This window comes from Diabrotica undecimpunctata, chromosome 7 (genome assembly GCF_040954645.1).
Source record: "Diabrotica undecimpunctata isolate CICGRU chromosome 7, icDiaUnde3, whole genome shotgun sequence".
Classification (NCBI taxonomy): domain Eukaryota; kingdom Metazoa; phylum Arthropoda; class Insecta; order Coleoptera; family Chrysomelidae; genus Diabrotica; species Diabrotica undecimpunctata.
Window position 1 is genome coordinate 2,913,847 of NC_092809.1, and position 13,260 is coordinate 2,927,106.

Below are 13,260 nucleotides of genomic sequence, written 5' to 3' on the forward strand. Positions count from 1 at the left end.
ATAGTAGGGGCAAATCAAGGCATACATTTCCCGGTAAGTCTATCCAAGGATATGACAGCTTTCCAGGCGGAAATAACTGCAATCCATCACTGGGTGGAAGAAATAGAAAGATAGGAATGAACGTTCTGTTCAGTTGGCATCTTCACAGATAGTCAGGCAGCGCTTAAGGCACTCAATTCTATAGAGGTTAATTCTAAGCTAGTATGGGATTGCGTGTGTGCCCTAAATAAACTAGGAGAACGTAGCAAGGTTACGGTAACCTGGGTACCGGGGCACGAGGGTCATAAGGGCAATAAAAAAGCAGATGAAATGGCCAAATAAGGCTCATCATTGCCATTCATTGGACCGGAACCCTTTTGCGGAGTTGCAAAATCAGTAACAAGAACGGCTACAAGGTAGTGGCTAGCTCAAAAATCTCTGGAATGGTGGAGGAACTCACCAGGACAAAGACAGGTAAAACAGTTCATTAGAGAACATTTGCCAAAATTTACGGCAGACCTAATAAGCAAAGACAGGAAAACAGTCAAGGCCATAGTAGGTCTTCTAACAGGGCACTGTAAGCTGAATAGGCACTTGAAGTTGATGGGATTATCAGATGATGACCTATACAGATTCTGTCACCTCGAAGAAGAAACAGCAGAGCACATTTTATGTCAGTGTGACAGTCTGGCAAATGTGCGGTTCTTTGCATTAGGAGAAGAAAATCCACCGGCAAATAGCTACATGGAAGGTACAGTCTCGAAGCTACTAGACTTTATAAAAAGGGTCAGGCTAGAGAATGTTATCTAGAACTAGAGGACTACAATAGTTCTGAAAAGGTCGCAGTGGAATAGTCCGAAAGGCCACCTCTCTTAATCTAATCTACTCTAACCAGATGTAAAATAGAAATTAATGGCATCGGTATTGAACAAGTAATGGAAATCAAATACCTAGGAATTACACTGTCTAGGTATGGAGGAAACCTGGACCAAGAAATGAGAGATCAGGTATAAAAAGCAAATAGACTGGCATGATGCCTTAATAACACTATATGGCGAAACAGACACATTAACACTGAGATTAAGTCAATAATTTATAAAGTCAGTGTAAGACCAATAATTACATATGCCTCAGAAACAAGACCCGACACAACGCAAAGCCTTCTGAAAACGGCAGAGATGAGTTGAGAACTGGGAGATCGAAAAAGAAATGAATACATTAGCAGAAATTGCAATGTACGGTCTATAAATAAATGGACATAAAATAGAAGCAAAAATGGAATAACCACATAAACAGAATTAAGGAGACACTGGTCGCCAAAATAATAAGAGATAAGTCACCAATCAGCAGAAGGAGTGAAAACCTTCCACAGTGGTATTAATCCGCCAAAGAAAAAGCAAAATTGCTTATAAAGAGGAAAAAGAAGAAGAACTTCTAGATTCAAGTTGTTACCAGGTGATCTGGTATCTTTTAAACCACTCGACAGTATTGCTAATGAAGACGAAGCTGTAAATTCGTTTAACATAATAAACATAATTAGGCGTATAATAACCAAACCACAACTGATTCCTGGTGTGCTAGAAATTTGTACATGCGTTAAAAAAATGTGCAAAACTTTTGATAATTTTACTTTTATTTATTACGCAAACAAATACATATTATTTTTCAAAATGGTAGATAGGTTATATTATACTAAGGGTTATATTATACTTATATTAACTCACTAACTACTAATATCTATAAAATAATTATTATACAGTGATCTTATGTCTTACCGCCCGGCTTTTTAACGTAAGAGATAGAAAAGACAGCTACCTTGTGAAATAAAAAAGGTGAAACTCGTAGAGGTGGGAAATAATCAATACAAACCTATAATTTACATTACATTACATTACCGCTATCGATAGTCTCACACCTTTAAACGTTATAGAGCGATCAGACATAACTTATTTTCACACAGATGAAACCTTAGAGTCTGAGTAGCGTCTCGTGTGCTTTGAATACCTGGGTATTTATGAAACTTGCTGAGTGACACCTGGGCAGGTACCAGGTGAGAAAGGTAACTAAAAATAAGAGCTATTTAACTTAAATTTACATAACTGATTTTTATACATATTTTGTAGAATATTATTTTGAAAATACTGTAATAAGTGTCAAAAACTTGTCATGGACCAGAACTTTTGTCAAACGCTTTAAAGCTCAACTAAAATTAAATGAACTTTACTTACTTTAACATGTCTGATTTTTAAACAGAGATGCAAAAATATTTAATCGGATCGAAAACAGTAAGTATTCTTAATGTATTTGAATTTTTTACTCTGAGGATCATGCGCACAGCACTCTCGCGCTCATACTTCTGGTTAACTAATTTTTGTGTTTGAGGGATGTTTGGTCATATTAATTTGTCTGACTGATTCAATACAACTTTATTCTTCTTCTTCTTCTTTAGATGCAAATCCACTAATGGATGTTAGCGATCACATTTTCCATTAATTCTCTATTTCTTGCAATATGTATCAGAGATTGTATGTCGTTAATCCCTGTCCATTGCCTTATGTTTCGGAGCCAGGACATTTTCTTGCGTCCCATTCCTCTCTTGCCTTCAATTTTACCCTCGATTATAAGTTGGAGGAACTGGTATTTTTCATTTCGCATGATGTGACCTAGATACGCCGTTTTCCTTTTCTTGATGGTTTCGAAAAGTTGGCGTTCTTGGTTTATTCTTTTAAGGACATCTATATTTGTGATTTTCGCTGTCCATGGTATTTTTAGGATACGGCGATAGAGCCACATTTCGAAAGCTTCTAATCTGTTTATATCCCTCGTTTTGAGTGTCCAGCCCTCTACGCCATATAGCAGCACTGACCACACGTAGCACTTAGTAAACCTTAGTCTCAGTTGAAGATCGAACTCTGAACAAGTCAGTACCTTCTTGAATTTTACGAAAGCTTGTCGAGCTTGCTCAATGCGACATTTTACTTCCCTGTCCGATGCCCAGTCTTCAAAAAGCCACGATCCCAGGTATTTAAATTTACTCACTCTTTCAATGGACTTAGTATTCAGTGTTATGTTGGAGTTTTCAAGTGCATCCAAGTTTCTGGAGATGATCATAAATTTGGTTTTTTTGGTATTAATCTCTAATCCCATTCGCTTACTGTATTCTCCGATTATAGTGACAAGTTGTTGAAGATCGACTATGTTGTCACAAATTAAGACACTATCATCAGCATATCGTATGTTGTTGATCAGTACTCCATTCACTTTGATTCCCATCTTTGCATCCTCCAGAGACTCTTGAAATATGGCTTCCAAATAAATGTTAAATAAAAGAGGGGAAAGCACACATCCCTGTCGAACGCCCCTTCTTATATGTATGGGTTTGGATATAGAATTGTCTATTTTTAACTGTGCCGTTTGATGCCAGTACAAGTTTTCAATGCATCTTATGTCTTTTTGGTCTATATCAACTTTCTTGAGGATCTGCATTAACTTGTGGTGTTGGACACGATCAAACGCTTTTTGGTAATCTAAAAAGCATAGGAACACATCCTTCTTCTGATCGTAGCAATTTTGGACCAGCACCTGTGTTGCTACTATTGCTTCTCGTGTTCCTAAACCTTGCCTAAACCCGAACTGGGAGTCACTGATGTCCCATTCACATTTTTTGTATACTCTTTGATGTAGTATTTTTAAGAATATCTTTAAAGTGTGACTCATCAGGCTAATGAGTCTGTGATCCTCACATCTTTTTGCATTGACTTTCTTGGGCAGGGGAATAAAGGTAGAGCGTAACCACTGTTGAGGATAGCAGCCAGTTTCATAAATTAAGTTAAATATTTTGTGTAGTGCTGAAATTCCCCTTTCATCCAGTAATTTGAGTATTTCTGATGGGATTTCATCTGGTCCAGGTGCCTTATTGTTTTTTGAATTGAATATTGCCTTTTCTATCTCCTCTTTGGTGATTGAAGGGCCAGTCAGCTGGTCGTCTGTATAAACTTCACTCATGGGTCTTGCGTCATGGAAGAGCTCCTGGATATAATTTTCCCATATATCAATTTTTTCCTTTTCACCCAGCACTATCTGGTTATCCTGATTAACTATGGTGGTTGGTCTTCGTTTTCTGTATATTCCAGCAGTCTCCTTAAGCTTTTTATGTAAATTACGGTCGTCGTGCGGTCGTTGTAAATGTTCTAGATCGATACATTGTTGCTTAAGCCATTCATTTTTTGCTATTCTTATTTTTGCTTTTATTTGCCTGTTAATGTTTTCATACATATTGCTGCCATCTTGTTTATTCTTGTGTCTTCGTCGTTCTTCCATTAGTAATAGTATTTCGTCTGTCATCCATTTTTGCCTCTTGTTATTTCGTTTGTACCCTAAGTTGTTTTTCATGATGTCTGTTACAGCACTTGTAATCGTATTCCATGTTGGTGTTAGATCTTCGGCAATGTTTGTCGTCAATATTTGAATTTGTGCGTTACAACTTTATTATAGTTTCATTAATAACATATTTAAAAATCAGACATGTAAAAGTAAGTAAAGTTCATTTAATTTTAGTGGAGTTTTAAAGCGTCTGACAAAAGTTCTGGTCCATGACAAGTGTCTGACACTTATTACAATATTTTCAAAATAATATTCTACAAAATATGTATAAAAATTAGTTATGTAAATTTAAGTTAAATAGCTCTTATTTTTAGTTACCTTCCTCACCTGGTACCTGCCCAGGTGTCACTCAGCAAGTTTCATAAATACGCAGGTATTCAAAGCACACGAGATGCTACTCAGACTCTAAGGTTTCATCTGTGTGAAAATAAGTTATGTCTGATCGCTCTGGGATCTTGGACTATTAGCTTCGAGCTAAATCATCTCGGTCATAATTATTATGTGTAACGTCGTATGTGTGACGTATTTCCATTTTTTAGTTTCGCATAAATTAAAAACTTATTGACCACAATAAAGCAAAAATGTGAATAAAATAATTTAATTAATAGTGATTATTTAATCTAAAGTTTTAAATTATTAACCAAGAATAATTTCTACTGTGATTTGAGGAGTTTCATACACTCTTGTCACGAAATAATTATTAATCCTTCGTGGATTAGTGGTAAGAATTCGACACTGCGACACAGACGTAGCAGACGATTAGAGTTCAAAACCCACATGTGGTTTACTTTTTTTTTTGTTTTTTAATAATTTGAAATTATGCAGAGATCGTTTTGCTTTCAATCACTAAACATTTATGTCAGTCGTTACTAGTATTAGAAGTGTTAGTTAAACATAAATATCTTATTGAAAAACCAGTATCATCGTACTTTCGAATATAAGGTAAAAATTCTTCAAAATTAAAACAACGGTGAAAGAATGTTTAAATAAGTATAAATTCTACAAAAATAAAAAAAAAATATTTTCTATTATTTTTTGATTGAGTAAAACAAAAATTTTATCCTTGGTGTGTATTGAACCCCAATCTTCTTGTCAATAGACCACGTCTCTAACTATTACACCAATTCCACACACAGTAATTGTTTTCGGACAGAACATACCTACCTTTAGCTTAGTCAAATATTTCAGTTGAGTTATTTTTATTATTAAATAAACTTAAAGATTTATAATTTAAAATCGCTACTAATTAATGTTTTTTACTACAATATATCTTAATTTATTCAATCATTTATTCTAACATCAGAAATTATTAAAATAAAATATTTTCGAGGTCATCCGTATAATTATGACTGAAGTCAAATAGAATCGTCTAAGAACTAGCTTTATCTCGTACTATCTCATAACTTAATCTGTCTTCTATCCTTTCCGCTATTTTGCCGGGTTGTAAGACACTCATCACTGTATAAACGAAAGTTTAAATTAAACTCATTAAACAGATGTGTAATTTTTAAACAGCAACGATTTATAATTTAAAACAGAAAAACAAAAATATTTATAAATACATAAAAGAAAAGTTTATTTCTGGAAAAGACATTTGGAAGGTAATTATTATTTTTTTAATTTGAAAAAACAGTTCTACCACAATACAGTAAAGAATATAATACAACTACAACATTAGAAACAGTATTATTGACATCCAACAATTTAGGAATACGACGTTTTGTACAGCAAAAATGATCAAATAATAACTTATACGTTTTTTGTATTTAAAACTCGACTTGACTTTCGTATGTCGCCTGAATCAATTTGCCCAAAGTTTCACTACTGTATTTGCTTAAGTTAGCTCCACGGGTGACAAATAAGTTGATTTGGTTTGAATTGGAACTAACTGACACTTCTAGTTTATTAAAGCTTAAATCAATTAAATTTAGTCCCTTGACATCTTCAAAAGCGTTTTCTTCTAAGCTAGAAATCTGGTTTTTCGCCAAACTAATAAAACCGATTTCTGCACCCTTAAATGTATCTCTTTTAATAGCCGTTAAGGAGTTGTTGTGAAGTTTTAATGAAAGTAATGTAACTTTCCTGAATGAATTGAATTCAATATTAGAAATACTGTTATTATCAAGACTTAATTCTAATTCTGTATTGTTTAGTGTTCCCAAAGAAGCAACAGTTAAATCGCCAATTTTGTTGCTTCCAAGTTTCAAAGTACGAAGTTCTTCCGTATCAGCAAAACTACCATCTTCGATTTTAGAGATCAAGTTACCAATAAGAGCGATAGATTTAAATGGAAGACCATTAAAAATCCCCTTACCGATTTTAAATAACTGATTGTTATTAATAGAAAGAGTAGATATTTTGGAGCCTGCAAAACTGTTTGGTTTAAGTACTTTAATTAAGTTGTTGTCCAAATTCAGATCGGTTAAATGCTCCAAATAGTTAAATAGATCTGTAATGTTATCAATTTGGTTATTGCTGAGATCCAGAGTATTCAAACCATAAATTTGAACAAAAGTAAAACCTTCAATTTCCTTAATTTGATTTTTACCTAAATTAACGGTACTTATATTAGCTCCAACGAACATATAACCTGTAAGTGTACTCAGTTGATTTTCGGAAAGTATGAGACTATTTATTACTGAATTGTCAAATGCGCTATTTTCAATTTTTGAGATCTTGTTTTTTTCCAAATTGAGGACGTTATAATTCTTGTTATTAAAAACTCCTTTTTTAACAACTTCAATTTTATTTTCTTGTAATTTCAATCCATTCATCACAATTTCGTTAAATGCTCCACGCTCTATATTAACAATATTGTTATTATCCAAAAACAAAGTTGATTGTTTAGAATTGATACATTTAAGGAATTTTGATTTCAAGTCTCCAATATTATTATGCGAGAGAATAATCGAGTGAAGATCAGGCTGACCAGCGAAAGCATCAATGTTAATTGAAGAAATTTGATTGTTACTAAGATTTAAAAACTTTAAATTTAAGCCATTAAAAGAGTTTGCTTTTAGCTCTTTTATATAGTTGTCTTGAAGATGTAATGAATTTAACTTGGAGCCAGCAAAATGATTTGGTTCAAGAGATTCAATTTTCTTATTGGCTAAATTAAGCTGAATTACAGTATCCAAATTAGAGAAACTTCCTCCAAGATCTTTAATAAGGTTGTTATTCAATTCAATGTAAAATAAGCTGGGTATCTGATTTAAAGCATTAACTTCAATTTTTTGTATTTTGTTATTTCTCAAATCTAATCGTTCAACTTTAGTATTATGAAATATACCTGCTGTAATTGTTTCAAGATTGTTGTCGTTCAGCCGTAGAGAATTAACTTCCAAGGTGTCGAAAGCTTCATCCTCGATGTTGAAGATTTGGTTATTGGATAGATCAAGCTCCCACAATGACCTGCCATTAAATACGCCTTTTTTAATACTTTTAATGTTATTGTGATCTAACTTAATCCTTTTGATGTCGGCTTCCTGCAACGCACCAGGCTTGATGTCTTTCAACTGGTCATGCTTTAGTTTGAGTTCAGTGAGAGTTACACCTTCTAACACTTTACTAGGTAATTCAAGAATAGTTTGGTCTTCAATTTCTATTCGGTACGTCTCATTCGTAATAACACTTTTTAAATTATCGATGGAAGGAATAACTGTTTCTTTTAATTTGAATTCCCAATGATTAGTGTAAACCTTTACCGTTATTTCACTTTTTACGTAGGCCACAAATAATGTCGCTATCACCAAAAACAACGGTTTCGACATCATTGTTACTAACTGACAATAACCCAATTATAATATTTTTTGATATTTATATCTTATAAGTTGTTTTTATTTCTTACAACGGTTTGTCCAGTGTCGGCTTGAGAAAAAAATTTATTTATAATGTGGACATTACCTATTATTTATTACGTTTGTTACGCAATGTTACAGAAAATCAATTTCTATTTGCGTCGTAGGAATTTTCCATTTACATCTGTTCTTTGTTGTATTTGCTCACACCATACTACAATTTATACATAGTTTTATGTATGTGTAATCTACCGTGGTAATGAAATTGATTATAAATAAATTATAAGCACTTGATGTTAATTTATATTTAACTAAAAGCTATTTTAAGGAAGTTTATTTTAGGAAAAATACGAATAAGCAGAAAAACCTATTAAATTTTATTTGTTTATCGAATATATGACATTACAAACTGTGACTATATGTTAACACTAGGTCAAAATAATTTAAAAATATTATTAGATTTACTCTTTATAAAATATGGCAAAGCATCCAATGCAAAGTCCAATATCGCATTTCTCTTCTGCGTACGTCCTACTGTAACCGTTTCAAAAGATTTAAAAGAAAATCATTATAATTTCGATTACTTTTTTTTTAAATAAAACTACTAACCCCATCTATCTGTCAAGTACCTGTAGCCGACTTAATGATTCTTCTGTAGTTCCCAAATATATCCGGTAGACGAGCCCATTCATCAACTTGTCACTTAACGCCCAGAATCAGAGCGCCAAGATAGCGTCTCGCTCTTTTCTCTTAAAAACGTCCAACCGTTAAGACGTGTTTCCGAAGTGGGTCTCCTTTAGAGGTGAGCTAAGAAATCCTTTTCTTGTCCATATTTCAGATAGATATTTATTTTTAGACCCTTATTGGAGAGGCTATAATGCTGATATATTTCTGATACATGTCTCAAGATAATATTGGTATGGAGTTATTCCAAATCCTGGTCCAATAGCCATATTTTTTTTATGGAATACCTAACCCCTCTTATCTAGGATGGTGGTGGATTGATATAGGATGTAGCCGAATCAATGATTTCATTTGGTTGACTGATTAAATAAGAAAAGAAACAGAGCAGATTCAGGTTGTACCAATTTTTATTATATCTTCTTTCAAGAAAACGGGAAATAATTATGAACTCAAAGAATGAAAATATAGTGAAGTGTTTTAATTTTATTTAAAGGTTTAATTTCTCTATTATTCCTAGTTGATAAATAACTATATTATTTTCAATGTAAACAAATTTCGAAATTTGGGGTTAATATATATATATATATATATATATATATATATATATATATATATATATATATATATATATATATATATATTTATTTTCTTTATAACTAATTCTTAATTTAATACGATACAAAGCTTTTTTGTTTATGATAATATAAACATAAAATGGTATTTTGGTATCCCTTTGGGATGACATAACTTTTAATGTTTTCTTTTAGTTCATTACTAAGAAATAATAAAGTATAGTTTTCTTGTAAACCTTCGATAAATCTTAATTTTTTTGCTCGTCCCCTTCGAGGATAAACCAGGGGTGGCGTCCAATAATAAATTATAATTTCATATTATCTAATTGTGCTTGGATTTAAGATACGATATAGTTTCTATATGTTTAAAAAAAACCCCGCCCAATTCTCTTCGACAGTGAGCGATTCTGGCCTTGCATATATCATTGTAGTACGCAGTGCTACACTACTGAGCAGCACCCTTCTCCTGCAGTCATTCGTTTTTTGTTGGGAACAGGTATAATGGGATATTTAATACCATCGTACCTAATGTTGTCAGAGATTCTGTTAAAAGAGAGACTATTTCTTCTTGTGTTGTTGGTCTACCAGGTCTAATGGGAAAGTAAGAAGTCGCGATTTCACATAGAAAATTCAAATTATTTGTCGGTGTTCCTGAACTGACCGAAATTTTGTTGATCTTAAAAAATTGGATGCGAATTTGGTGATCGGTAAAAATATAATACAAAACTTGAGCTTTCCCAATAAATAAATTGCCAAACTAGAATGACGCTGGTTTTATATCTAGGTCGATTTCATAAGACGACTTAACACAAAAAATTACTTATTTGTTATGAAAGTTGTACAACAGATTAAAATATTATTCTGTTGTCATCCCAGCCTTAAATAAGACAAACACAGAAAAAATTAATTTGATTGATTGTAAATGTAATTGATTGGATTGCCTGTCGCACTGGACGGGCAAAATCACTATTGTATGATATAACAAGTTAAAAACCCTAATAGTATAATTTGAAATACACCATTTTAACAATAGGCCTTGTACCGGAATTTAAGTACTGCTGATATTATTTTAGATTAGTTTTACGTAAACATTCATTAAATCAATAGACTCACTTTTTTAACTAACATAAGTAATATTGGCATCTTTTGTACCATACCTGAGGTAAGGTTTGTTCAAATTAGGGATGGCGGTTTTTGACAAAACACCGGTTTTCGGTTATACTGTTTTTTTTTTGCTTACGGTTTAACCTGGTGGTTATAACCGGCAAAAAAACCGGTTTTTTTGACCGGTTATAACCGCCGGTTTTCGGTTTTTTTAATCCAATAGGTTACAAGTTTGCACTTTTAGTTAGCTTCTGTATTTATGAAATAAAATAAAATTTGAATTATGGTTTTGTTTGGAAAAATTACTTGAGAAGAATAATTATGATTGGGATCCAAAATATTACCTAACCTAATCGTAATCACCATAAACACCTAATAACCGGTTTTTACTTTAAAAATAAAAAACCGGTTATAAACGGGACAAAAAACAACCGATAAAACCGGTTATTGCGAAGTAAAAAACCGATTTTCGGTTAAAACCTATAGGTTTTTCCCATCCCTAGTTCAAATTGTTAGAGTTACAATGTGTAATTGTTTTTAGCATTCTGAACATTGTAGTTTACCGGTAGCCTGATACCAGTAGACTTACCTTATATAAAGCAATCACAAGGGTTATTAATCTAAAAACTAATAAATAAAATAAGCTGAAGATGAGTGGACTTTATTTTGAGGAGTTGTGTGAAATACTTATTATTAAGTGAATACACTGTCAGCACAAATAGCCATGTATATGATATAGATTACAGCTGATAGGATAGTACCCTAGATAAGAAAAAAAGACAAGGTGCAAAGAAAGTACATGAGATTATAAATAACCTGGCAAGAATGCAAGAGTTTTTAGCAGATCTTAAAACGATAAATCTCATTTTAGACACCATAAGCAGAATAGTGAAGTTGTTTCTTGATTATAGGAAATGCTTCTAATAGTGTTTTCTGTAAAATTAATATCAGACTACTAGGAGGCTTGAGGAAACTTCCCCTTTCTATAGAACTTGGTGAGGAACTACCTTCCTCCTCAGACCTAATCTCTTTTGGGATCTGGTGACACCAGGCCTTGACAGTTTTTTGAGGATTTCTCTCCACTCTTCCCTGTCCTGGGCTAGTTGTTCGGCTTCATGTAATCCTTGGTTAATCAATATTTTTATTTGGTCTACCCAACGGCTTAAAGATCTTCCCCTAGATCTCTTTCCATCAACTCTACCCTCGACTATCAGTTTTTCCATCAAACCTGTTCTGCTAGACATGTGTCCAAAATACTGCAAATATCTCTATTGTTTTTGTTTAAGCAATATTAAATTAGTAAGGAACTACCTCACTAATATATACAAATATACGTATTTCTGACTATTTGCCGTCTTCAGTACCGTGCAGCCAAGTTAAAAAGGAGCATGTTAACTTACTAAAGGATCACTACCTGAGCAATGCTACCAGTTTGTGGAATTAGAGTTAAAAGACCCTGATGGTTTCTACTGGATGGATCAGCTACCTGAGAACAGAAATGCCAAACGTTTGTTTAAAACAAATAGAAAAGTTAATAGAGTGAATATTAAACTCGTGTTTCGTTTATCGTCACCAAAATAGCTAAATAAGCAGTGACATTCGCCAACCATCTGTGTATGAATTTGTATCTTTTCCGGATTTCTGACGAAGCTGGGTATATGCAGACATAACGTTATAAGATGTCTCACAAAAACTGGCCTAGCATACAAATTGCATGAAATGTCGCACGACCAGTTTTACCATTTGAAATCGCTGCAGGAAAGTTAGGGCATTAATTTAAATTTGGATGAGGAAAATAATCAAGTTAGAAGGCATGACATTAAAGTTCTCAAAATGGCACAGAAAAGTCCTAGCACCTTCTGTTAAAAAACACATATTTAGGAATAAACTTCAAAAAATGTCTTGTGCACAAAAAGAAAACCACTAGACAAACGGCGGAAACTGATGCTGACTTTTCCAGTGGATTGACTAAAGCATACAGAAAAAAATACCTTTTCAGATGCAAAAAAGAAGAACATCAAATAACATGTAGAAAAAAATCTTAATTCCTAGATCTTACTACGATAAGTATCTACTAGCTAACTTTTATTGGGTTTTTATCGTTTAATTAAAAAGTTGACAGATATTACCAACTATATAAAAACTTAATTTAACTAACATAATTAAAAATTAATGAAAAAACTTAAAAACTTGATCTGAGAGTAATTTTGCTTCCGAATAAATTTATCTTTCTAGTGATAAAATCACTATATTGTATATAATTTATAAAAAAATATATTGAAATTGACCTGAGCGACCCTGATATTATAATCAGAATTCCCCAGACCGTTACTAAGCAATTTGTGTGTATTAAGCGATTAATGTACAGCAACTCAACTGATTGTGGCCGCTCTGACCGGTCAGGTCCACTAGATGTGGCTATTTTCAAACGAAAATAGAAATTTTAGTACCATAGTAAAATAAACGTATTTAAATAACTTGTTCTATATAATACTTATATATACCTATGAGCGAATAAAGTTTATACAGTTGTAACTTATTTAAGTGAATTTTTTTCAAACACCTAAATCTTTTTTTTTATTTTTTAAAAAGGAGACCGTGGGGCTCCACATCACCTTCAGTATACCTAACTGAAATTGCATCTCATCGGTTACGGGTTAACTTCCTCTACCACATCAATAAAAAAAACCGTTTTTATACAAATATTATTAAAAGTTAACAAAACTGTAATATTTATATAT

General features: G+C 32.7%; 1 protein-coding gene across 1 annotated transcript; it reads right to left on the bottom strand.

The window, feature by feature from the left end:
• Positions 1 to 4,714: 4,714 nt before the first annotated feature.
• Positions 4,715 to 9,287, bottom strand: LOC140444902 (uncharacterized). The gene has a single exon (XM_072536585.1). It carries the CDS (start codon positions 8,133 to 8,135, stop codon positions 6,129 to 6,131), a length of 2,007 nt encoding a protein of 668 aa, XP_072392686.1. The 5' UTR covers positions 8,136 to 9,287; the 3' UTR covers positions 4,715 to 6,128.
• Between the last annotated feature and the right edge of the window lie 3,973 nt (positions 9,288 to 13,260).

Excerpts from the sequence above, each read along its gene's own strand:
- LOC140444902 (XM_072536585.1), bottom strand. The coding sequence starts at position 8,135 with ATGATGTCGAAACCGTTGTTTTTGGTGATAGCGACATTATTTGTGGCC.